Consider the following 25,085-nt stretch of genomic DNA (forward strand, 5'->3'; position numbering starts at 1 on the left):
TCAATGCCAGCACAGAGCAGAAGATGCAGCATGAAATGGACTGCTTCTCACAGGCCTGTGACAACTTTGGTCTCTCCATTAACACCAAAAAGTCTAAAGCTATGTACCAGCACGCGCCTGGAAAGCCCTACCAAGAACCACACATCACGGTGAAGGGGCAGAATCTACAGGCAGTCGACAGCTTTACCTATCTGGGTAGTACACTCTCGCGAGTGGGGAACATTGACGCTGAGGTCAACAACAGGATTGCCAAGGCCAGCGCTGCCTTTGGGCAACTCCGTGGGAATGTTTGGGAGCCGAGAGGGCTCAGCCTTACCACCAAGCTGAAGGTCTACCGTGCAGTGGTACTCACCACTCTTCTCGAGGCCCGTGAGACCTGGACTGTCTACAGCAGACATGCCAAACAGCTCAACCACTTTCACTTGAGCTGCCTACGCAGACTCCTTCACATCAGGTGGCAGGACAAAATTCCCGACACAGAGATCTTGGAACGGGCCGGAATCCCCAGCGTCCACACCCTCCTACGGAAAGCCCAAGCCAGATGGGCAGGCCATGTCGTCAGAATGCCCGAGAGTCGACTGCCAAAACAGCTTCTGTATGGAGAACTGTGTCAGGGCAAGCGCTCAGTAGGAGGACAGAAGAAACGGTTTAAGGACTGCCTCAAAGTGTCCCTCAAAGGACATCAACCTCAGCACTTGGGAGTCTCTTGCTCTGGACCGTCCAACCTGGCGTAGCAAGCTCACCACAGGAGCCCGTGCAGCAGAGAACAGACGCACTGCAGAGGCCCAGAGGAAACGCACCGTGCGCAAGGCCCGGGCTACCTCCACTTCCACTGCAGCACCCATCCACTTGTGTCCTACGTGTGGGCGTGCCTTCCGGGTCCGGATTGGCCTCACCAGTCACTTCCGGACCCACAGTCACCAATCCTCCAACTGAAAGTGAAGTCATGGTCATCTTCGAACCCGAAGGACGAACAACAACAACAATTTGTAGCACTTAAGATGCGGTTTCTCCTCGTGACTTGAATTGCCACCTACCTTTGCGCTATCTGCAAATTTGGAAAATCAGCACAGGAATACTATATTTCACGTCAAAATGTCAACATTTGATGGAGGTCATGGTACTGAAAAATTAAAGAACCATCTACAACCTAGATTATATGGTGAATGACTTCAAAGAAGGGCTGGGGGTGATGGGAAATCAAGCATGTGAAAATTAAATCTAAATCAAACTTGCCATTGCTAACCCTACAGGATTTAAATAAGCTCTTGCATCATTCCCTCTTTCTCCAATCTTTGATTATTTTAGACTGACTTGTGATTTCCTTCCTTTTCTTTGTGGTGAGATGTGCATCTGAAAAGTAGCCAAGCTACGAAATGCAGACTACTGGCACAGAAGTTTATATTTGGCCCAGCAGAGCATGCAAAGCTTGCAAAAAAAAAATGCAGAAATGACTTCCTTTTAATATATTGTCTGATTATCTTAAATTAAGAGCATGAGATATGCTATTGTCCCACCAGACATGGTCGGAAACATAAGACGCATGGCAGTGAGTGCAGGTTTAATCCTTTGTTCTGTAATTGATGCAGTTTTATTAACTGTCATTATAATCCTCAGATCTGTGAAACTAATGCAACAGAGTATTTCATCTCATCTGAATTAAGCCGCTTTGAAGTAAAAATCGTGGCAATTTTCTTGGTCAGAAAACCACACCTGCTTTGCCAAATTACCATATTTTAATAGAAATTTGTAGACTTTGCAATATAAGGAGAAAGCTGCACTGTCCCCTGATGTCTGACTTAAAGAGTTGTCCTCATTAATTTTTAGTCCATACAGATGGGACTCTTATTGATTGAATGCTCTATTTATTTGGGATTAAAATGAAATATTTATTTGATATGCTTATTCAAGCACGTTTTTTAATGTTGGTTGGGTTTTTTTGTCTTCTTGTTTGCAATGCGTCAGTTAACCAAAGTGGCATTGATGATACTTTCGGCTCCAAACTGCCATGCTGGAAAACTTGAAAAGCTCTTTAGGATATTTGGTTTACAGTGATGAATGAGTGGGAACTTAATGCAGCATGGCAAAAGTGCTTTGGATTGCAGGCTTTTATGTTGGACCATGTTAAATTGCTGAATATTTTGACTTTGTAACAGATTCCAATTACAGTGACAATTTTAATGAATTTCTGTGGGATCAAAACCACTGTAAAGTCATGCGGGATTTAAAAAAAATGCTTCATAATCTCTCATCATGATCTAAACCTGTTTTTGTTTTAGCAGTATCACCACAAGTAGATTCCTTCTCCAAACAAATGGTCACAGTAAGAAATGTGCAATTTCTTTAGGTTCCACATTCCTTTTCCCAATTAACAGAGTTGGTTTGAACCAAAACTTTAAGTGAAATTTTGTACGCCTTATGTCTAAATGTAGTGGCCAGATACATGAATGAAAAAAAATCAGACTTGCCCGCATTTAATTATTATTTGGCATTAACATAATTAACCCCAATGTTGGATTCGTTTCAGATAACCATCAAAACTTAATGTTAATCGTGTTTGCATCTTAGACAAGGCAGATGGATAGAATTGTGCAATTATTGTTAAGAATGTGTCCCCATGGGTATATTATCTAGTGGTTGGCTCAAGGGCATGTCATAAACCATTTTAGTTTAATTTAGAGATACAGCACGGAAACAGGCCCTTCGGCCCACTCAGTCCACAACGACCAGCAATCCCCGTACATTAACACTATCCTACACACATTAGGGACGATTTACACATACACCAAGCCAATTAACCTACAAACCTGTACGTCTTTGGAGTGTGGGAGGAAATCGAAGATCTCGGAGAAAACCCACGCGGGAGAACGCACAAGCTTCGTACAGACAGTACCCTTAGTCGGGATCGAACGCTGGACTCCGGCGCTCTAAGAGCTGTAAAGCAGCAACTCTACCGCTGCGCCACCCATTCTTTGGTCCTTACCTGCATGTGATTTGTTTCCATGTGGTTGCTGGTAGAGAATTTACTCATCATTAGAAACCTTCTTAATATACACCTGCTGACTTTTGTAGTACCTTTTATTAATTGTTGAGAGGGTCCCCCTGTAATTCAAATGTCTAATAGCAAATCTGTAGAAGAAAAAAACATATTTTATTATCTATTTCAGCATTTTCAATATTAGCTCATCTGCAGCTTGCAAGTTCCATAAATTAGCTCATCTACCCAAGTAAGTTCCATAGAAATTTCACCAGCTATCCATATCTTACCCTTTGGTACTTTGGAGCTCATTGTGGTAGTAGTACATTGACAGCAAAAAAAATAGCGATTAAACAAATTCGCTTTTGCAGACTGATCGCACTTTTGATTCTAAAGTAAATCAGAAGAGTCTTAATCTATCTTCATACCAGTTATTTAATGGAATTATTCCAAGTACTTTTACATGGATGAAACATTAAACTAAGATTCTATCTGCCTGCTCCGGTTTACATCAAAGGTCACATGGTGTTATTGGAAGATTTTCGCCTTGAATCTACTAATTAATGTCGCTACAACAGATTGGCCCAGAATTTTATGCTGGCATCAACTTGCTGTCTTACGCCAATGTACAAAAGTGAAACCTTGCATGGCAACAAGCCAATGAACAAGTAAATGTTACCAGACTGGATCAAGCCTCACTCAAAAGCCAGCTTGAACAAAATTTTAATAGCTGACCATGCCACAGTACTGTAGTTAAAAACTATAAATTTATTATTCAGAAACATTTGAAAGCTATAAAAAAAGAAAAACATCGAACAATTAATGTTATTGATATTATTAAAAAATCAAACACGCAAAGTAAAAATCATGTACCTACATTAATCTAAAGTGCACTGTCTCGGTCGGTGCCTTGCAGGCATTCCTTTTCATTCAAATGAATGGGGATGCCATGCCTATTCTGTGCCAGGTGTAATCTCCTGCATGCCCAGTATAAATGCGACATTATTACTGCCAAACTGGGATGAACAATTGTTGTAGTTCATCCATGTGGTCTTTAAATGCCTTCCATTGCATATCCACCGTCAACCCTTTAAGAATCAATTGCCAGTCTATCTTGGCCAATTCACGTCTCATACCCTCAGTTACCTTTCTTTAAGTTCAGAACCGCTGTTTCTGAATTAACTATGTCACTCTCCATCCTAATGAAGAACTCAACCATATTATGGTCACTCTTGCCCAAGGGGCCACGCACATCAAGACTGCTAACTAACCCTTCCTCATTACTCAATACCCAGTCTAGAATAGCCTGCTCTCTCGTTGGTTCCTCTACATGCTGGTTTAGAAAACTATTCCGCATACATTCCAAGAAATCCTCTTCCTCAGCACCTCTGCCAATTTGATTCACCCAATCTATATGTAGATTGAAGTCACCCATTATAACTGTTTTACATTTGTTGCACGCATTTCTAATTTCCTGTTTGATGCCATCCCCAACTCTACTACTACTGTTAGGTGGCCTGTACACAACTCCCACTAGCGTTTTCTGCCCCTTAGTGTTTCGCAGCTCTACCCATATCGATTCCACATCCTCCAAGCTAATGTCCTTCCTTTCTATTGCGTTAATCTCCTCTCTAACCAGCAACGCTACCCCACCTCCTTTTCCTTTCTGTCTATCCCTCCTGAATATTGAATATCCCTGGACGTTCAGCTCCCAGCCTTGGTCACCCTGGAGCCATGTCTCTGTAATCCCAACTATATCATATTCATTAATAACTATCTGTACATTCAACTCATCCACCTTATTACGAATGCTCCTTGCATTGAGACACAAAGCCTTCAGGCTTGTTTTTACAAAACTCTTGCCCCTTGTACAATTATGTTGACAAGTGGCCCTTTTGGATTTTTGCCCTGGATTTGTCTGCCTTCCACTTTTACTTTTCACCTTGCTACCTATTGCATCTACCATCATTTTACACCCCTCTGTCTCTCTGCTCATGCTCCCATCCCCCTGCCACATTAGTTTAAATCATATCATATATCATACATATCATATATATCCTCCCCGAAGACTTGAGGATGTAATCGCTGCCTCAACAAAGTACTTTAAATAAGGCTGTAACATAGCAAAATGTGGAAAACACGAAGGGGTCTGAATACTTTCTGAATGCACCGTATTTTGACCACAGAAGATGATGGGTTGGTGGATTTATTTCCAAGAAATTTCTGTTCTTCTGTGTTGGAACTTGCACAGTCCAAATGTTTTGCGATAATGGCAGGGCCAGAAGTACATTGTTAAGGTGCAGGAACAGGATCCATAACTGATGACTTTGGCCTCTAATGGATAGATAGGAATGAAAGTAGGAGAATGGAGTCTCATCAAGCTGGTTCGTGGATGTTCAATCCTGACCTCGGGTGCTGTCTTCGTGGAGTTTGCACATTCTTCCTGTGACCACGTACATCTCCTCCAGGTGCTCCAGTTTCCTCTGACATCCTTGAGACATGTAGGCTTATATGTTGAGTGGCTTCTGTAAATTGCCCCCAGTGTGCAGGGAGTGGTGTAAAAGTGGGATAACATAGAACAAATGTGAATGGGTGTTCGATGGTCAGCGTGAACGTGATACAATACAATACAATACAATATATCTTTATTGTCATTGTACCCAGGGATACAAAGAGATTGGGAATGCGCCTCCCATACGATGCAATAATTTAAGTAATTAACAGCAACCCAACGAAACGAAACAATTGTAACAGTTTTTAGACAGGGTAAAGTGCAAGTTGATCTATGCGTTGTGGCCATCCGGCTCAGAAGGACCGGTTCATAGCAGCTATGGCCCTGGGGATGAAGCTGTTCCTGAGTCTGGAGGTGCGGGCGTAGAAGGCCTTGTATCGTCTGCCCGATGGAAGGAGTTCAAACAGACTGTTGCAGGGGTGTGAAGAGTCTTTGTGGATGCTGGTAGCTTTTCTGAGGCATCGTGTGTTGTAGATGCCCTCCAAGTCTGGTAGCTGTGTTCCGATGGCCCTCTGAGTTCTATGGACTACCCGCTGTAGAGCTTTCCTTTCTGCCTCCGTGCAGCTGAGGTACCACACAGGGATGCCATGCATTAGGATGCTCTCTATGGTGCAGCGGTAGAAGGTCGTCAGCAGCTGTTGGGGTAGACCAGACTTTTTCAGTGTTCTTAAGTAGAACAGTCTTTGTTGTGCCTTCTTGACCAGCGCAGCAGTGTTATTGGACCATGTTAGGTCCTCCGAAATGTGAGTGCCCAGAAACTTGAAGCTGGACACTCTCTCCACGTTGATAGAGATCGGGGCATATTCCCCGTTATGTGACCTACGGAAGTTGATGATCAGCTCCTTGGTCTTGGTGGTATTTAGGGACAGGTTGTTATCCGAGCACCAGTCCGCCAGGTTCTGCACCTCCGCTCTATAGTTTGTTTCATCCCCGTTGGTGATAAGCCCGATCACCGTTGTGTCGTCTGCAAACTTGACAATGGTGTTGGTGTCGAATGCAGGAACACAGTCGTGTGTGAAGAGGGAGTAGAGCATGGGGCTCAGAACACAGCCCTGTGGTGTGCCGGTACTCAGGGTGATAGTGGAGGACAGGTGCGGGCCCATTCTCACTGCCTGCGGTCGTTCCAGGAGGAAGTCCAGGATCCAGTCACATAATGACGAGCTGAGGCCTAGCTGGTGGAGTTTGGTGATGAGCTTGGTGGGGATGACCGTGTTGAAGGCGGAGCTATAGTCTATGAATAGCATCCTCACGTACGTGCCCTGTCTCTCTAGGTGAGTCAGGACAGTGTGAAGAGCCAGAGAGTCTGTGGATCTATTTGCCCTGTATGCAAATTGATGTGGGTCCAGTGAGTCAGGGATGCTGGATTTGATGTGTGAGAGGACTTCATGACTATCGGCGTTAGGGCAACCGGGCGGTAGTCGTTCAGGTTGGAGATCTTTGCTTTTTTCGGCACCGGAACTATGATAGCCGACTTCAGGCACTTGGGGACCGTAGCTAGAGATAATGACAGGTTAAAGATCCTGGTGAATACCTCAGCCAGCTGTTCAGCACAGTCCTTCAGTACCCTTCCTTGAACTCCATCCGGTCCTGCAGCCTTGCGTGGGTTGACCCTTTGCAGAGCGCGTTGTACCTCATGTGTGTTCAGTTGCAAGACCTGTCCCTCCGCCTCGGCTGGGGTTCTTTCACTCAAGGTGGTTTTGCCAGTTTCAAAGCGGGCAAAGAAGTTGTTAAGCTCGTTGGTCAGTGCCATATCGCTGTGGGGGCAGGCAGGGCTGCTCTTGTAGCCAGTGATGTCCCTGACACCCTGCCACATGCTTCTGGTGTCCGTGATGTTGAAGTGGTCTTCCACCCGTTGCCTGTGGGTGTCTTTGGCCCTTTTAATACCTTTGTTCAGGTTTGACCTGGCAACACTGTATGCTGAAGTGTCACCAGATTTAAAGGCATTGTTGCGTGCCCTCAGCAGGTTCTGTACCTCCTTGTTCATCCAGGGTTTCCGGTTTGGGAACATCTTTATCTCCTTGTCCTCCGTGACATTCTCCACACAGCAGTTGATGTAGGAGAGCACAGTGGATGCGTATTCCTCCAAGTCTACCTCTGAACCGTAGGTGGCCTGTTGTGCAAACAGGTCCCAGTCGGTGCGATCAAAGCAGTCCTGGAGTTGTAGGGTGGCATCCTCGGGCCATATTTTGACCGTCTTTATTGTGGGTTTGGTCTTGCGGATGAGGGGTTTGTTTGCGGGCAGTAGAAACAGTGAGAGGTGATCGGATTGTCCCAGGGGTGGGCAGGGGAGAGCTCTGTAGGAGTCCTTTACATTGGTGTACACCTTATCCAGTGTGTTTGAGCCCCTGGTAGGGCACTGCACATGCTGATGGAATTTGTGGAGCGAGGCTCGTAGGTCGACCTGATTGAAGTCCCCTGCAACAATGAAGGCACCGTTGGGGTGGGCATCCTGCTGCTTGCTGATGGCCGAGTGCAGCTGTGCTAGCGCTAGGTTAGCATTAGCCTGTGGGGGAATGTATACGGCCATGATGATGACCACCGTAAACTCCCGCGGCAGATAGAATGGCTTACATTTGAGCAGTAAGTACTCCAGGTCTGGGGAGCAGTAGCTCTCTATTGCGGAGTGGTTGGTGCACCAGTCATTGTTAATGTAGACGCAGAGCCCACCGCCCTTGCTCTTACCGGTGTCCTTTGTTCTATCAGCACGATGTAGTGAGCGGTTTGTTAGCTCCACAGCCCCGTCGGGGACCAGCGCGTTGAGCCACGTCTCCGTGAAGATCAGCGCGCAGCAGTCTTTCAGGGATCGCTGGGTGTTGATCCACAGCCTTACCTCATCCAGCTTGTTGGAGAGTGACCGGACATTGGCGAGAAAGATGCTTGGTAATGGATGGTCTTTGTGGGGCCCTCCTTAGCCAAAATGACCCGTTTCCATGCAGGAGAAGGATGTGGTTAACTGTGTCAAAGACATCTACAGGACAGAAAAAAATAGATTAACTTTGAAATAATCAAATAGAATTTTAACGACTTTAGTCAGGGATGTTTGAAACATAGAAAATAGGTGCAGGAGTAGGCCATTCGGCCCTTCGAGCCTGCACCACCATTCAATATGATCATGGCTGATCATCCAGCTCAGTAACCTGTACCTGCCTTCTCTCCATACCCCCTGATCCCTTTAGCCACAAGGGTCACATCTAACTCCCTCTTAAATATAGCCAATGAACTGGCCTCAACTACCTTCTGTGGCAGAGAATTCCACAGACTCACCACTCTGTGTGAAGAAATGTTTTCTCATCTCGGTCCTAAAAGACTTCCCCCTTATCCTTAAGCTGTGATCCCTGGTTCTGGACTTCCCCAACATCGGGAACAATCTTCCCGCATCTAGCCTCTCCAACCCCTTAAGAATTTTATATGTTTCAATAAGATCCCCCCTCAGTCTTCTAAATTCCAGCGAGTATAAGCCTAGTCTATCCAGTCTTTCTTCATATGAAAGTCCTGCCATGAAAGTTGCGCACACTGGCAAAGACAGAAACTGAACAGAAGGATTCAATTGAGAAGTTCCAAGTAAGATGGGCATGGATTTCCAACACATGTTAGAACCTGAGGAAATAACGATGGAATTAGAAATAAATTAAAAGCTTTGTGGAATCCCAAAGGAGCCAAAGATTGGCAAGGACAGAATGGAAAATGGATTCAGGTATAGAGAAGGTAAATGAATCCAAATTCACTTACTTCCTTGTACCATATATACAATATCATACGTTTTACTTATATATTCTGGACTGTTAACTGAGCTAATCTCAGTTAAGAATATAATTGGAGGTTGCAAAATCACACAGAATTAATTTCTTGATCATTATCCATGCAGAGTCGTTTACCCAGAGTAGGGGAATAAAAAAATTAGTGGACATAGGTTTAAGGTGAGAGGAGAAAGATTTAATAGGAACCTGAGGGGAAACGTATCCACAGAGAGGGCAGTGGGTATATGGAATGAACTACCAAAGGAGGTAGTTGAGGCAGGGACTTTAAATAAGAACATTTGCACAAATATATGAATAGGAAAGCTTTAGAGGCAAATGGGCCAAACGCAGGCAAGTGGGTTTAGTATAGATAGGGCACCTTGGTTGGCATGGACAAGTTGGGCTGTTCGGCCCATTTCCATGCCATATGACCCCATTATCCAATAATTCTTTATGGAAGATACACGTCCACCTTTTCAGTGGTTGCACATTATTAACAATAAGCTTCAGTTGCGTATGGGAAGAAAGAAGCAAGTTATACAAAATGGAAGGTGAAGAAATCGATCAACAGAATGATCACAAAGTAAAAGTAATATGGTACTGCAAAAAGAATTTACTTTTAAGTGTGCAAGTATAACATTGTTAATTGGGCCAAAAATAGCATAAATACAAAAATAAATGTTATTCATCCAATAATAATTGATTTATCATGCATTTGTTTGGGGAAGTGAATAATATTTAGAAGTATATTGGCAATTGTTGTATCTATCCTTAAAAGCAGCTTTTATAAAAATGAGCTTGTTTATGTGAAACTTTTGAATAATTCTCGATTACCAGGTGTAATTTTTAATGCAAGATGACTAAAGCAGAAGAGTTCACAACAAATATGAATGGATTATCTAATCATAATAATGCAGCAATATTTTTCTTATTCTTATGATTTCTGCTTGCTTGCGTTATTTATGAATCACAGCCACATTCATTTTAGCAACATCCTAATTCAAACTGACAGGAAGCTTCTGTCCTACTGCAGTCAGCCCGCCTGCTGTGAAGCTGCACCCTAAGCTTCTATTTTTCCCTCCTAGTTTTGCAATTGACTGTATTTCCTTCTTAACTCTTTCCATAGGCACCTAGCAAAACTGCAACAGTAATTCCACGTTTTTTCCCAGTCCAACAAGTATCATTGTGCCATTTAAGGGGTTAATCTGGATTGCGCTGCACAATTGTCATCAGTAAGTAATTAAGTTCATTGGACTGTGACCTTCAAAGTCACAGCGGAAAAGTGAAAGACAATTAGAATAGGCTTTTGTCATGGATTCCACTATAAATTAAAGCAAGGCAAACATGACATTGATTTATGGACTGCAGTTATTTCCTTTAGCTCTTCAGAAGTTGATGGATTTGAAAGAAATATGAAGAATTCATGTGTTCTCTGCCACCACCACCCCCAATCTTCTTTTTCTCTTACATTCAATCTAGAAGGAGCATTTCATCTTTCTCTATGAATAACAAAATTGTTTCTGCTTAGTAGGAAACATCAATTTGATGTGTACTTCTAGTTTTGATTGCATACATTTTAAACCAAGTGCATATTTTATTGAACAGACCTTAAATGTAGTCAGAGCTTCAGTTAATATCAAGGTCGCAAGAATCAAAGGAAATTGGCTTTAATGCTGCTGCCTCCTATTTAAACAACTGCAGTTTTAGCTTTGATGCTGCCTTTCATATTCTTATTTAATTCATTTGATGTCATTGTGATAACTATATCTCATATCCTTTTGAAAATGTTCTTTTTTCCATCCAGCTTAATTTTCTCATTTTTGTAATGGTAACAAATTATAAATGAAGGTATCAAAATTATTTTAAAGAATATTAACCATCATATTTGTTGTGAACTATTCTGCTTTAGGCATCTTGCATTAAGTCTTACACCTGGTACATGAGAATGATTCAAATGTTAACATAAATGCATCTTGTCATTGCAGAGGAGATAGGATGCAAATGTTTTTTCTCACACATGGTAAATTCAGCTCATGGGCTCATAGCAACACAGGCTGCTGGAATGGATTCTCAAAGAAAAAAAACATTGAATACGTGAAAGATTATGTTCATATTTTTGAAACATTTTTAAGTGTTTCACGACTTCCATACACAACAATTTCTAAATGATTTAGCGATTAAAAAATTGTAAGCTTTTAAATTTCCCATAACAACGGATTCAAAACTACGAATCAGGCCATTTGATGACTTAATAGAATGAAGCAGTGAAAGATGATTGCAGATATTATTTTACCATATTTATGTGGCATCTGAATTTAACGTAGTATTTCTATCATTCTCATAGAATCATCACAAGTAATATCTTGTGTACCAATGAGAATACCGTTTACGCAAATTTATAGCAGTACAAGGTTATCTGATTATTCAAATCACTACTCTTCACCTTCAATTAAAACAAACTTGTCTTCCCACACTATAATTATAATGGCATCTTTCTTTCACTTTATAATGGTATTATGTTTAGGATTACGAGAACTATCTTCTGATAACCATAAAGACAAGAGTAGTAACTACCAGAACTCTAAGCTGTTTTAAATAAACGTTTGAAGGTACTCCAAGCTGCTGCAGGAATGCCATTTGCAAGATAGATTTGCATGATTGGCACAATTGTTGCTGATTTAGTTTAAAATATTAATTAAATCGGAACATTGATAACCCAGGAAATGGACAAGTTTTGCTGCGATTTGGAATTTGAACTTATTAGCCAAAATATTTATGTCTGGCGGCACGGTAGCGCAGCGGTAGAGTTGCTGCTTTACAGCGAATGCAGCGCCAGAGACTCAGGTTCGATCCTGACTACGGGTGCTGCACTGTAAGGAGTTTGTACGTTCTCCCCGTGACCTGCGTGGGTTTTCTCCGAGATCTTCGGTTTCCTCCCACACTCCAAAGACGTACAGGTATGTAGGTTAATTGGCTGGGTAAAAATGTTTAAAAAAAAAAAAAAAATTGTCCCTAGTGGGTGTAGGATGGTGTTAATGTACGGGGATCGCTGGGCGGCACGGACTTGGTGGGCCGAAAAGGCCTGTTTCCGGCTGTATATATATGATATGATATGATAACCTTAGTCATTAATTATGTCACACTTATGCAAAAAGCTATTACAGCAATTGTTGAACATTGTACATTGTAGGATTGGTGTGGGTAAAGGTGACGGGGGAAACTGATGGCTGGATTCCGTTTCTCAGTCACTGCCATCAATACAGGATTTCAAATATTAAAGTGGAAATTATTTTCTCAAAACCAGAACCTCAGCTATTTGCAACCAGGAGAATGCTCTCCACCTGCTGAAGATTCAAACTTAATGTGACGTTGAGTACCTACCCTTGGTTTATGATGCAATAGGAGATGGAGCGCACGGCACAACTGAATGTTTTTAAATCAGCTCTCTCTACTCTGTCACAAAAGATAGTGGAATGTTTATTGTGGCACAATCACATCATAAAATATCAAAGCTTTCTTTAAAGAAAGGAACAGAATTATATTACTGGTGTTAATATTTGGAATTTCTGGTACTTTCCATTCCAAAATGCAATTTGGTGAGATTCTGAAATGGAAATGGTCTCATGCTGTGACGGATTCAGGAGGCAACCTCTCTGGTCTGAATGCTTTGCCTTGCATAATGTCTGTATTCTGTAAGGAAGCTCATCCATTCTGTCTATCTCGACTATAACACAGCCATTTTATATCAGCAAAAATAATTGTACATTAAAAGAAAGACAGTGAACTACATTTAATTTTTAATTAGCCAATTATCCAGTAAACAATGATATAACTACTGAAGAACTGAATCTGCTGAATGAACTTGCAGAGTAATATCAACAGACAGTAGTTTTCGGTCCATTTGATTAATTTATCTAGTCACGGTTATAATGAATATTCTAGTTTATAGAAGCTATAATTGGAAATGGTGGCTAGATTACAGTATGATGCACACTCAAATGCTGGCATTTATTCTTAATCTTTTCCACCCATTGTATTAAACAGTGGCTTCACTAAAATCAGCAGTAGAGATGCAATATTTAATTATTTTTAAAAAAATCAGTGTTCTTAAAGTGTTCCTGAATCCCAGTCTCCAATCAAAAGTAACATCTGTGAAATTAACTTGTATTATCATATTTGTGCTTCTTTCACTTTCATTAATGCTTCTCTTTCATCTATATTTGGTCAACATACCCCTGCCTGCTGTTTGCCACTCTACCCGCCCGCAACATTATCGACAGTGGCTACTGCCTACTTCACCTGCTCAGGTCAATCAGTTCAGTCAGCTTCTTTGCCTTGTCTCTTCTTTACCCCACTCGTACCCTACAATATTACCAAATGTCTTCACTCAACCCTTGACTTAAGCATCAGCAAGTTTTCCAATTCCCCTGAAGCCCCCACCCTGCCTATTTACACACCAACTCTTAAGTCTCTCACTTTCTTCCACAACTATCTTTCCAAATTTTAATTATTAATTGCTCAGAGCACACCATGTATGGCAAGAAAAAAACCCAACACATTAGAAAACAACATAAAACTCTTCAGCCAGTTTCTTCCTTAATTGCTAATTCCTGATTACAACTATTTGCAATTACTGAGATAGATGCATTTTAAACAAACGGCTGATTGAAACTGCTTGAAGATTTAAACTGGCTAACACCATATGACTTTAAAAATCAATATTACAACATAAAATGCAGTTTATTAAACTGCAGGCTTAATGTATTACAAATGGTGTCTTTGACTGCTCTGAAAATCTAAATTGTATTTGTCTGGTATATGCAGCTACAGTTGTCAAATATGGATAGTGCAAGTCTGTGGAAGTGGAGACTGACCCTCATTTTCTTTCAAGAACAATAAACACATGCTATGATGGGGCCAGACCACTAAATCATTTCTAGATATATATATCCAACTCACTAGTTACAACATTAAAGTTGGGAAATTTAAAAGAAAAATGGGTATAAAATGTTCATTCATTCTTAATATACTGTACGTCACGAGTATTTTTTTCCATTTAGTACTTGAATTTAAAAATAAATAGACAAATACATCTTGTTATAAGGTGGGGATTATCACGGTAATGCAGAAACATCCCGACTTATGTAAACTCGCACGAACATAAGCAATTTTTTAAGCTCTCTGCTTTATTTCTGTGTTATGCGGCTCGGTAGCAGTGTGCCACTGTCGTCGCCTGTGGCGGTTTCCGAATGCCAGTCAGCTGTGGATGCTCTCACGTGATAGCCCCGGCGCGGTCCCCACCACCGAGCTCCCGCGCGGTCTCAACGACTGAGCTCCTGCCTGGTCTCCGCGACGGAGCTCCCGCCTGGTCTCCACGACGGAGCTTCCGCCTGGTCTCCACGACGGAGCTCCCGCCTGGTCTCCGCGACGGAGCTTCCGCGCAGTCTCCGCGACGGAGCTTCCGCCTGGTCTCCACGACGGAGCTCCCGCCTGGTCTCCGCGACGGAGCTTCCGCCTGGTCTCCACGACGGAGCTTCCGCGCGGTCTCAACGGCTGAGCTCCCGCCTCATCTCCCAACTGCTACCACACAGTATAATTAGTAAATTTACTAATCATAAACTTAAATTTCCGTTTCCGACTTACGTAACCTCTGACTTGCGCAAGTCGATGAGTGTCTATTTATATTCTTTATTTACATTCTTCTAGATTCTAGGTTTATATTGGCTTTCTCAATTTGTTAATGGGCAATTTGAAAAATGTGCTGGCAAAATAATTTCAAAACCACACACAAAAATCATAGATCCACAGAGCGATGCAGACGGATGCAGCCTTTCTGCCCATAAAGTTCATGTCAACATCCACCTTTACACCAAACTCAGCTTAACCCATCTTATTCTCCCCACATTCCCATCAACCTTTTTCTCGATTTTACCATTTGGAGCAATTTATAGTGGCCAAATAACCCGTATCAATCCACACATCTTTGGGGTATGGGATGAAACAAGAGCACCTGAAGGAAATCTTCATGTCACAGGAAGAATAGCACTGTCAGTGTGGTGTGTGCACCTGAATCTGGAAGCTGGAAGGCAACAGCTCTATTATGCTCTCTCGCTGCTCCCCCTCTGTGATTTCTCCTGCCCTCCTACTCTACGACCACATTTTGACCCAGACTCGCCAACTTTAGATAGTTCCTCTGTCCCTCTCTTCCTCTCCTCCTTCCCAGATCTCCCTCTATCTTCCTGTCTCCACCTATATCCTTCCTCTGTCCCACCCCCAACATCAGTCTGAAGAAGGGTCTCGACCCGAAACGTCACCCATTCCTTCTCTCCTGAGATGCTGCCTGACCTGCTGAGTTACTCCAGCATTTTGTGAATAAATAGCTCTATTAGCTGTGTCATTATGCAGCCCTTAAATGGTGAGAGTTTAGAGGGATTGAATATCAAAATGGACACAGGTGCACTTGTGCACAGGTTGTCAAAGGCCACATGGAGATGATGGCATAAAAATTCAAATCAGCATTAAATTGGGAGAAAGCTAAAAGGAAAATGTTACATGTAGGGCTGAGCTGAATGGCATAGATGCATTTGAAAAGAAGCTAGCAATATACGAGTGTGAAAAGGATGAAAGGACACAATGATAAGATGAGATAAAAGTAAGACAGCAGAAGGCTAGCGTAGAGCATATTTGACCGAAATACTTGCTTCTCTGCTCTGTGACGATCTGTTAGATCTTCCTTTCTTTAATCATTTAGCAGTAATATCTGTGTCACATTTGACACACTTCTGCACTTATTAAAGACTTTCAAAGATAAGCTAGACTGTGGACAGAAAAGTACAAACTTCTGGGAACTCAATTTTGATTTGCATTCTTCAAGAGTAATTGCATTTCACACCACTTTATATATTTTCTCTGTATACCGATGAGCCTAAACATATATGACCACTGACCGGTGAAGTGAATAACATTGATTACCTTGTTACAATGGCATCTGTCAAGGGGTGGGATATATTAGGCAGCAAGTGAACAGTCAGTTCTTGAAGTTGATGTTTGGATGCAGGAGAAATGGGCAGGAGTAAAGACCTGAGAGACTTTGACAAGGGCCAAATTGTTATGGACAGACAACTGGGTCAGAGCATCTCTGAAACGGCAAGGCTTGTGGGGTGCTCCCGGTCAGCAGTGGTGAGTACCTACCGACAGTGGTCCAAGAAGGGACAAACCACAAACCGATGACAGGATGTTGGGCGCCCAAGGCTCATCGATGCGCGAAGGCAACAAAGGCTATCCCGTCTGGTCCAAACCGACAGAAGGTCTACTGAGGCACAAGTCACAGAAAATTTTAATGGTGGTCACAGGAGGAATGTGTCACAATACACAGTGCATCGCACCCTGCTGCGTATGGGGCTGCGTAGCCACAGACCGGTCAGAGTGCCCATGATGACTCCTGTCCACCGACAAAAGTGCCTACATTGGGCACGCGAGCGTGGGAACTGGACCTTGGAGCAGTGGAAGAAGGTTGCCTGGTCCGATGAGACCCGTTTTCTTTTAGATCACATGGATGGCCCTGTATGCATTCGCCATTTACCTGGGGAAGTGATGGCACCAGGATGCACTATGGGAGGACAACAAGCCGGTCGGTGGAGGAAGTGTGATGCTATGGGCAATGTTCTGCTGGGAAAACTTGGGTCCGGCCATTCATGTGGACGTCAGTTTGACGCGTCATCTACCTAAACATCGTCGCAGACCAGGTACACCCCTTCATGGCAATGGTGTTCCCTGATGGCAGTGGCCTCTTTCAGCAGTGCCACACTGCACACATTGTTCAGGAATGGTTTGAGGAACATGAAGTGTTCACGATATTGCCCTGGCCTCCAATTTCTCCAGATCTCAATCCGATTGAGCATGTGTGGGATGTGCTGGATCGACAAGTCCGATTCACGGCGGCTCCACCTTGCAACTTATAGGACTTGAAGGATCTGCTGCCAGATACCACAGGACACCTTCAGGGGTCTTGTAGTCCATGCCTCGGCAAGTCGGCGCTGTTTTGGCGGCACACGGAGGACCAACAGCATATTAGGCAGATGGTCATAATGTTTTGGCTCATCGGTGTATGTGCTTTACAGTCAAGTGTTAGGCACAAAATTAGATCTATAAGTAATAATCTGTAACACAGCTCACCCTACAGATTATTATTGTAAAACTTGAAAGTAATTGGACTTTCTTCAACTTTGGGAGAAGATGATTAAGATGCTGACATCAGTCTCCAGAGGATATTCTGAAGATCTCAGGATAGGTTACACTCCGATTCCAATGTAGGGAGATTCATGCTAGAACACATTTATGTCATAACTAACTCACAAGTATTAGTACTGTCAGCAAAAACAAACACACTGTTTTTCAAGCTCACAACCACTTTGATGATCACAAACCGTGAAAAAAAAAGATTTCACGGAACTGTGACATTTTCTAAATGTGTCTTTCCAAAATTTCTGAAAATGCTCACATTTTTAGAACTAATTACTTATCTATGCTGTCTATTTTAAGCTCAATAAATAATGCTTTCACCACATTGATCACGTTAATATCAAACATCTGAATACATTATAATAATGATGGGCACTTAGACAAGCTGTTAAACAAATCTGTCTTAGTTAATAACACTCCTACTTACAACTAGCTTTCATAATTTACATCAAACTCATCTGAAAGCAATTCAGCATCACTTACCTGTAACAGGCGCTGGTGTAAATTGCTTGTAGTTCTATTTGTGCTGAACATGTTTGCAAACAAATCCTTACCTTTGTAAACAAATAAGTCATATAACATTTTCAGTATTGTATGATAGTGCAGGATAGTTGTGATTAATGGCAAAATATCCATCGCAAAAATAGTTATCTTCTCATTCATGGAAAATGATCATAGAAATATGAGAAAATGTGAGAAAGATTGTACCTGTCTCTATCCCGCTGAGTTACACCAGCATTTTGTGGGTATCTTTCCAAGGGCAATTTGTTTGCCTTTAAAAACATGGATTGTCATCATGTTTTGGTGAAAAGGAAACAGAAAAGACATTATTTTCATAGTCTGGACCAAATACACCAGAACACAAACAGGAAGAGGTGCAGATCAAGCTTGCCTCACCATTCATCATGACCACGGCTGATCCACCTCACCTCTGTGCTGGATCCACATTTCCCACAATCATTCAAATATTTATCTATTTACACTTTAAATACTTAAAATAAAGTAGTAGAGATATTCAGCCATTCACCAGCCTCTGCAAGAAATTTCTATGCACTTCTGCTTAAAATGACCATCCCTTTACCTTGAAACCATATCTGCCCCCCATTTGAGACTGTCCGACCGGTGAAAACACTCGATATCTTTCCTGTTAAGCTTCCCTAGGATCTAAAGTTTCCATATGTTTACCTTTCATTCTTCCAAGCTCTTTCACCATTTGCTTTCTTGAATACTTGCTGCACCCTCCAATTAACTGTTAATGAGATTCATGCATCTAACTGTTAATGGGATCCCATGTGCTCTAACTTTCCATTCCAGCCTAACATGCCAGATCTCGCCAAAGGCCTGGCTAATGTCCACAAAGATAGCATCTACTGCCCTGCCCTCACACACCTACTTGGTCATCTCTCCAACAATCTTATTTAGATTCAAAATTGATCATTTCACTCACACAAAGCCAGTAACTAATACTCCCTTCTAATTAGGTTTGTACATTTGTACTGATGTAACACAATAGTTACATTCCTAAGAAACCTTGTGCAAGAGAAAAGATCTGATGACTTTTTAATAAATGAGACAGATGCTTAATCTTTGCCCTTCATGTATTTGGTGTATTAGTTCTGTTCTTCAATTTCAACAAGTTTTCTGAATGTTGGTCTTACCCATTACTTGTTCTTCATCAAGGCAACACTCAAGAATCATTTTAACCTCCAGTCCAGCAGAAACTAAAATTTGAAATGGAACAAAGGATTCTGTTCCTACTCTCTCTGGCAATAAAAAAAATTAAGTTGTGAACAGGGTATAAATTTAAAAATAAAAAATAAATAACCTGCACAGTGGCACGGTTAGTCAAGTTGCAGATACCTAGGTAGACACAAAATGCTAGAGTAACTCAGCAGGTCAGGCAGCATCTCAGGAGAGAAGGAATGGGTGACGTTTCGGGTCGAGACCCTACTTCAGACTGATACCCAGGTTCAATCCTTTGCCCTTCATGTGCTGTGTGTGGAGTTTGCTCCTTGTCACTGCATGGATTTTCTTTGGGTGCTCTGGTTTCTTCTCACGTCACAAAGACATGCGGGTTGAAGGGGTAATTAACGGCTGAGAATTGCCCCTCATGTTAGGCGAGCGGTAGAATCTGGGGAGAGTAGTTAATGGGTGGTTGATGATCGGTGTGGTCTCAGAACCTTAAAGTCTGGCCTGGATTTCTTTATAACTCTTATAATATGCAGAGAAACCTCCAGTAATATCATCCGAACCCCATGACTATTTTTATTGAAGCCTTGAACAAAATATAAATATCCCAGATCCAAGCCCATAACTGGCCTAAATTCTTAATGCTTTCCCAAGGCCAAATTTGGTCTTCCCACAGTTGGCTCCCCTCTCTTTCCCCAGAAGCAATTGTCTTGATCAAATAATCATTCCAATGAATTTTTATCAACATCCTCTAAGGCTCCTAATCAACCACACAGCCACTCCATGATGGGACACAGTTAATGAGCGGGTTAGATTTGCTTCCAGAAATATTAACAGCTGGATTTCAAGGTGCCAAATATTACTCTGACCTTGATGCAGAAATAGACATCACCTCCCCAGCCCCAAGCTACTTTAGCTTGGTGAGTTATTGATCTCAGGATGCTCTGCACAGATATCAATAAAACTATTTGGCTTATTGAAGGCCAGACCACACAGTTCTTACCTTGATATCATGCATTTCATCTTGAGCAAAACACAAAAAAGTGCTGGAGGAACTCAGCAGGTCAGGCAGCACCTGTGGAGGGAATGGACAGACAATGTTTTGGGTCGGGCTCCCTCTTCAGGCGGATTGGAGTAAGAGGGAGAAACCTGGAAAAGAGAGGTGGTGGCGAAACAAAGCCTAACAAGTGATGGGTGGATACAAGTGAAGAGGGGTCGATGGGCGAATGGGTGGACTAAGTCAAAATGCTAGAGGTGAAAGGGAGACAAAAGGGTGTCAGATAAGGAGAGAAGAGGGGAAAAGAAAGGTAAAGCCAGAGGAATGGTTATGGGTGGAACGGGAGAGGAGGAATAAAAGGGGAAATGGGGGACACTGGGATGAAAGATGAGTGTACGAAGGAGAGGCAAGTAGCCGGGTGATTGTGGGGGAGAGGGTGGGGGTAATGCTGGGAGAAATGTGTGCACTCCAGGGTGGAGGGGGGACAATGGGAAAGAGAAAGGAGTGGGTGAGGTGAATTATAATATTCAATGAATTATAATATTTATACGCTACCGTAGCGAAATATAAAGTGCAGTCTCTCCAGATTGTGTACAGCAACTCATATTTTGCTTGGATAGTGTACAACCTAACAGTATGAAAACTGAATTCAATGTCAAGTATTACTCTTTCTCCCATCTCATCCCAGCGCGCATGCATTTCTTCCACCGCCCCCGATCAGCCTGCTCCGTTCCCCTCCATCTTCCATCCCCATTTCCCCTTTTATCACCCTTCTTTCCCCTATCCTCCCACCCTCCACCAGATGCTTTATGACCCACTGAGTTCCTGCAGTCCTTGTATTTTGTTCAAGATTCCAGCATCTGCATTTTATTGTGTCGCCTATATGCGTCTCAGCTTGTCCAACTTACCATTAATTGTCCTTGACTGACTGACCAAACATCATTCTTCTTCTACAGGAAATGTAGTTTGAGTGAAGCACATTTTCTATTCATCTGGATTTTTAAAAACTTTTTTCCCCATGTTATTTTTGCCTTCAGCTCTCCTCGCTCAATGAGAAGAACCTTCAGCAGCACGGGCAACACGAGAAGACCAAACTCACTTGCTGCAAACTGGAATGTCAATTAGAAATCACCGTGGAAAGGTCCAGACTGAGCCTCGGCTTGGTACACTTACCTGCTCAGCACCAGAGCAGTTCCGGGGAGAGAGGTGTATCAAATCTTTGCCTTCCTCATCTGAGACAGTACATGAGCAGATATTTGTGTGTCACAAATCAGAGATGGAAACCAAGGGAACCGGGCTCAATGTGTATTCAGGATGGATTCTAACCACTCACATACAAAACAGCCATACCAAACAGGGGTAAAATATCAGAGCATTCTCCAATATAAAAAGAATGAAATTGGTCATTGAATACTAAAAATAAACTAGTCTAGTTTTCATCCCTTTTGTTCAATCTAAAACGTCTGCGTACAAGCATTGGATTTAAATGCCTCGGTAACCAATGTATTCTCTAACTTTCCTTTCATTAACAATGGAATATTTAAGCTTGGATTCTTCTAGATTTGAAACCAAGAAAGCTGAGGGCTAATGGCGGTGCTTTTAGCCTGATTCAAATAGGGCTTAAAACTTGTCAAGGAATTTAAATGAAAATTGCTAACATCTGAACAATGTGTGGAAAGGAGGAGTATTGCTGAGGGTGGTGAGGAGAGAGGAGGCAGAAGGAGAGAAGGGTTAAAGCTTGCTGAAACGCTGACTTTCCTTGTCACTTTGGGGTCTAACAGATAGTGCTTCAAAAGGAAGCCACTAAAAGTGCTAACAAAATGACATACTTTGTCTAAAAAAACTAAAGGCAACTGACCTTGCACCACCAAGACTGCCCTGCAACTATTCTCTCAAATAGATTGTTAGATCACAACCAGAATCATAACATGCTGATGCTCTGCCAAATTTGCCTCAATGCCTCCGTCAGCCTCAGTAAAAGCCTCTTCAGATAGTTTTAATGTTTAGCAACTAAATCTTTTAAAATGGCCATTATTGGCCAATCTTGAAACACCATCAGATTATTTTAATATGGATTATTTTAATATGGCGTTATTAAATGGAATTATTAAATATTAATTAATATTGGAAGATACCCAAGTGGAATCTGTCTTGATGCACTGTCCATACATATTTCCAATATGATGAATGAAAATAATACAGGCCAATTGACCATTCTCCCTGCACGTACTGATGTCCATTATAAAGCCAAATCCAGGATAACACCTAGAATATCACTGCACTGTAGTTCAGTAATATAGCATGTAGTATGTTTACTCACCAGAAAAGGCACCTTGTGTGAAATATAAAATAGGGTGGGATCATAATTGCACACACATTTTAAACATTCTACTGGATGGGAGTATTTCTAATATAAATAACAGGAAAGCTCATTATATTCCACTTTAAATTTACTGCTGACACAGTTGCCCCTGTTTCAACGTAAACAGTTTGGTGTTCATTTCCTGTGGGAGATGTCACAATACACTACATGGTAGGAGAATCACTGAATAACTTGCTTCACCGAAATACATTCGCCAAGGTAGGAGTCAACCATTATTAATCACTACTTGTTACACTCACGTTCATTAAAACCATTAACAGTCTTGATAACCTTTTTTAATTTATTTATTTTAAGCTCTTATTTAACAACAACACGAGAAAACCCCTGCTAGTCCACTGGTTCTCAATTCAGAATGATACACAGTAAAACAAGCTCGTATTTTGGTACAATATTTTGTGAAAGGAAGATAACTACAACCTCGCTGTATAGACCGTGTGTGTGTGTGTGGGCACCAAAAGTCTAGTTCATGGTATAATCATATATTGCATTCATATGCAAAGTCAATTTCAAAAGACGATGACTTCCTTCATTAGCAGTTACTCCTTTAATAATAATCAACACCAAGTTGATTTGCGTGTTGGTAGCTTTAAACTATCTTTTGAAATTTATTTTTATTTGAAATTTCTCCTTGATTATGAAGATAGAAACTATGTTGTCATCGTTTGTAGTTGCCATTCAGTGTGATGATTTTCATTGTATACAATGCTGCTTTGCACAGGACAGACTTTTTGTAAAATGTTTACATCTTTTACTTGGATGCCTCGATTGTGGGGCCGACAAGCTACAGAGTTATCTTAACATTTATATATTTTCTGTGCACTGAGAGTATAATAATGAACTGACAATCAGTCCAAGTTAATAAATGATCAACTCATAATTTTTATGTATTTTGTAATTGGATAAATAAAGCCTATTTGATCAGTTTTGCAAATGGATGGTCCCATTTATCTCCATGTAATTACTTTGCTTGATAAATACTGTTAGCAATAATATATAGGTAGTTCTCTTAAAACATGTTTCTACACTACAAATTAGATATACTGTAATGCGGGTGATGAACGAAGAATCATTACATGCAATACTTGGGCCAGATTGGTTTTCATGCGATTTTGATCGGAAACCAGAGAACCACTTAGAGTCATTCAAACAGGCTCAATTCGTTCAAGTGCCTGAGAATGCTGTTATTGGCTGTTATTGTACCTGTCTCAATTACCACCGTTGGCAGCTCATTCCATGTACCCACCACCCTCTGTGTGAAAATGTTGCCCCTCAAGTTTCTATTAAACCTTTCCATTCTCACCTTAAAGCTATGCCCTCTAGTTCTTTATTCTCCTACATTGGGAAAAAGACTGTGCTTTCACCCTATCCTCCTCATGATTTTATAACCTTTATAAAATCATACCTCAGCCTCCTACGCTTCAAGGAATAAATTCCTAGCCTGCCCAACCGCCCCCTATAGCTCAGGCCCTCAAGTCCCAGCAACATAAAAAATCACTGCACCGTTTCCAGCTTAATGGCACCTTATCAATAGCAGAGTGGCCAAAACTGAACACAATGTTGTAAGTGCGACATCACCAGTGTCGTGTCCAACTATAATATAACATCTCAACTTCTATCTCAATGCCCTGACTAAAGGTCAATGTACCAGAAGCCTTCTTCACCACCCAATCTCCCTGCAATGCCACTTTCAGGTAACTATGTCCTTGTACTCCTGGATCTCTCTCTCTCTCACACACACTCCCTGGGACCTGTGAAGATCCTGCCCTGGTTTGACTTCCCCAAATTCCATATATTAAAATTATCTGTATTAAATCCCATTTTCCATTTCTCAGAGCACTTGTCCAGCTGATCAGGATCCCATTGTAATTCTTGATAACTGCAGTATCTTAACTATCCACAATACCACCTACTTTAGTGTCATTAGTGTAAAGTTACGAATCATGACTTTTATCTTCTCATCCAGATCATTGGTAGAGATGGCAAACAGCAATCGGCTCAGCACAACACTGAGGCAACACCACTCATCACAGGCTTCTAGTCTGAAAACAACCTTCCACCACCATCGGAAGATAGACACAAAAAGCTGGAGTAACTCAGCGGGACAGGCAGTATCTCCGGAGAGGAGTGGGTGACGTTTTGGGTCGAGACCCTTCAGACCACCACCGCCAGACCATCCTCTGCTTCCTACCATGACGCCAATTCTGTATACAATTAGCTAGCTCTCCCTGAATCCCATGCAATCTAGCCTTCCAGAACAGCCTTCCAAACTTAAAAGTTACTTTAGAAATTGACAAGCAGAAAATAAGCCATCCGATATCTAAACTATATAGGGGACAAAATAAACTGTTTCCAACAAAAAAAATATGGAAAAATAACTTTGTTATGGTGAGCCTGAAACTCTCTCACCACTAACCGTATTTTCCCCATTATCATATCATATCATATATATACAGCCGGAAACAGGCCTTTTTGGCCCTCCAAGTCCGTGCCGCCCAGCGATCACCGTACATTAATACTATCCTACACCCACTAGGGACAATTTTTTACAT

At 41.9% G+C, this 25,085-nt stretch overlaps 1 protein-coding gene across 1 annotated transcript in view; it reads left to right on the forward strand.

Annotated features, from left to right (window-relative positions):
- pmfbp1 (polyamine modulated factor 1 binding protein 1) overlaps window positions 1-23,583 on the forward strand; it is a 549,552-nt gene extending 525,969 nt beyond the window's left edge. The window contains exon 42 of the mRNA XM_078400784.1: window positions 21,191-23,583. Coding sequence (XP_078256910.1) covers window positions 21,191-21,278 — 88 coding nt within the window. The 3' untranslated portion in view covers window positions 21,279-23,583. The remainder of the gene's footprint in view (window positions 1-21,190) is intronic.
- Window positions 23,584-25,085: the final 1,502 nt, after the last annotated feature.

Source organism: Rhinoraja longicauda, chromosome 6, assembly GCF_053455715.1.
Source record: "Rhinoraja longicauda isolate Sanriku21f chromosome 6, sRhiLon1.1, whole genome shotgun sequence".
Classification (NCBI taxonomy): domain Eukaryota; kingdom Metazoa; phylum Chordata; class Chondrichthyes; order Rajiformes; family Arhynchobatidae; genus Rhinoraja; species Rhinoraja longicauda.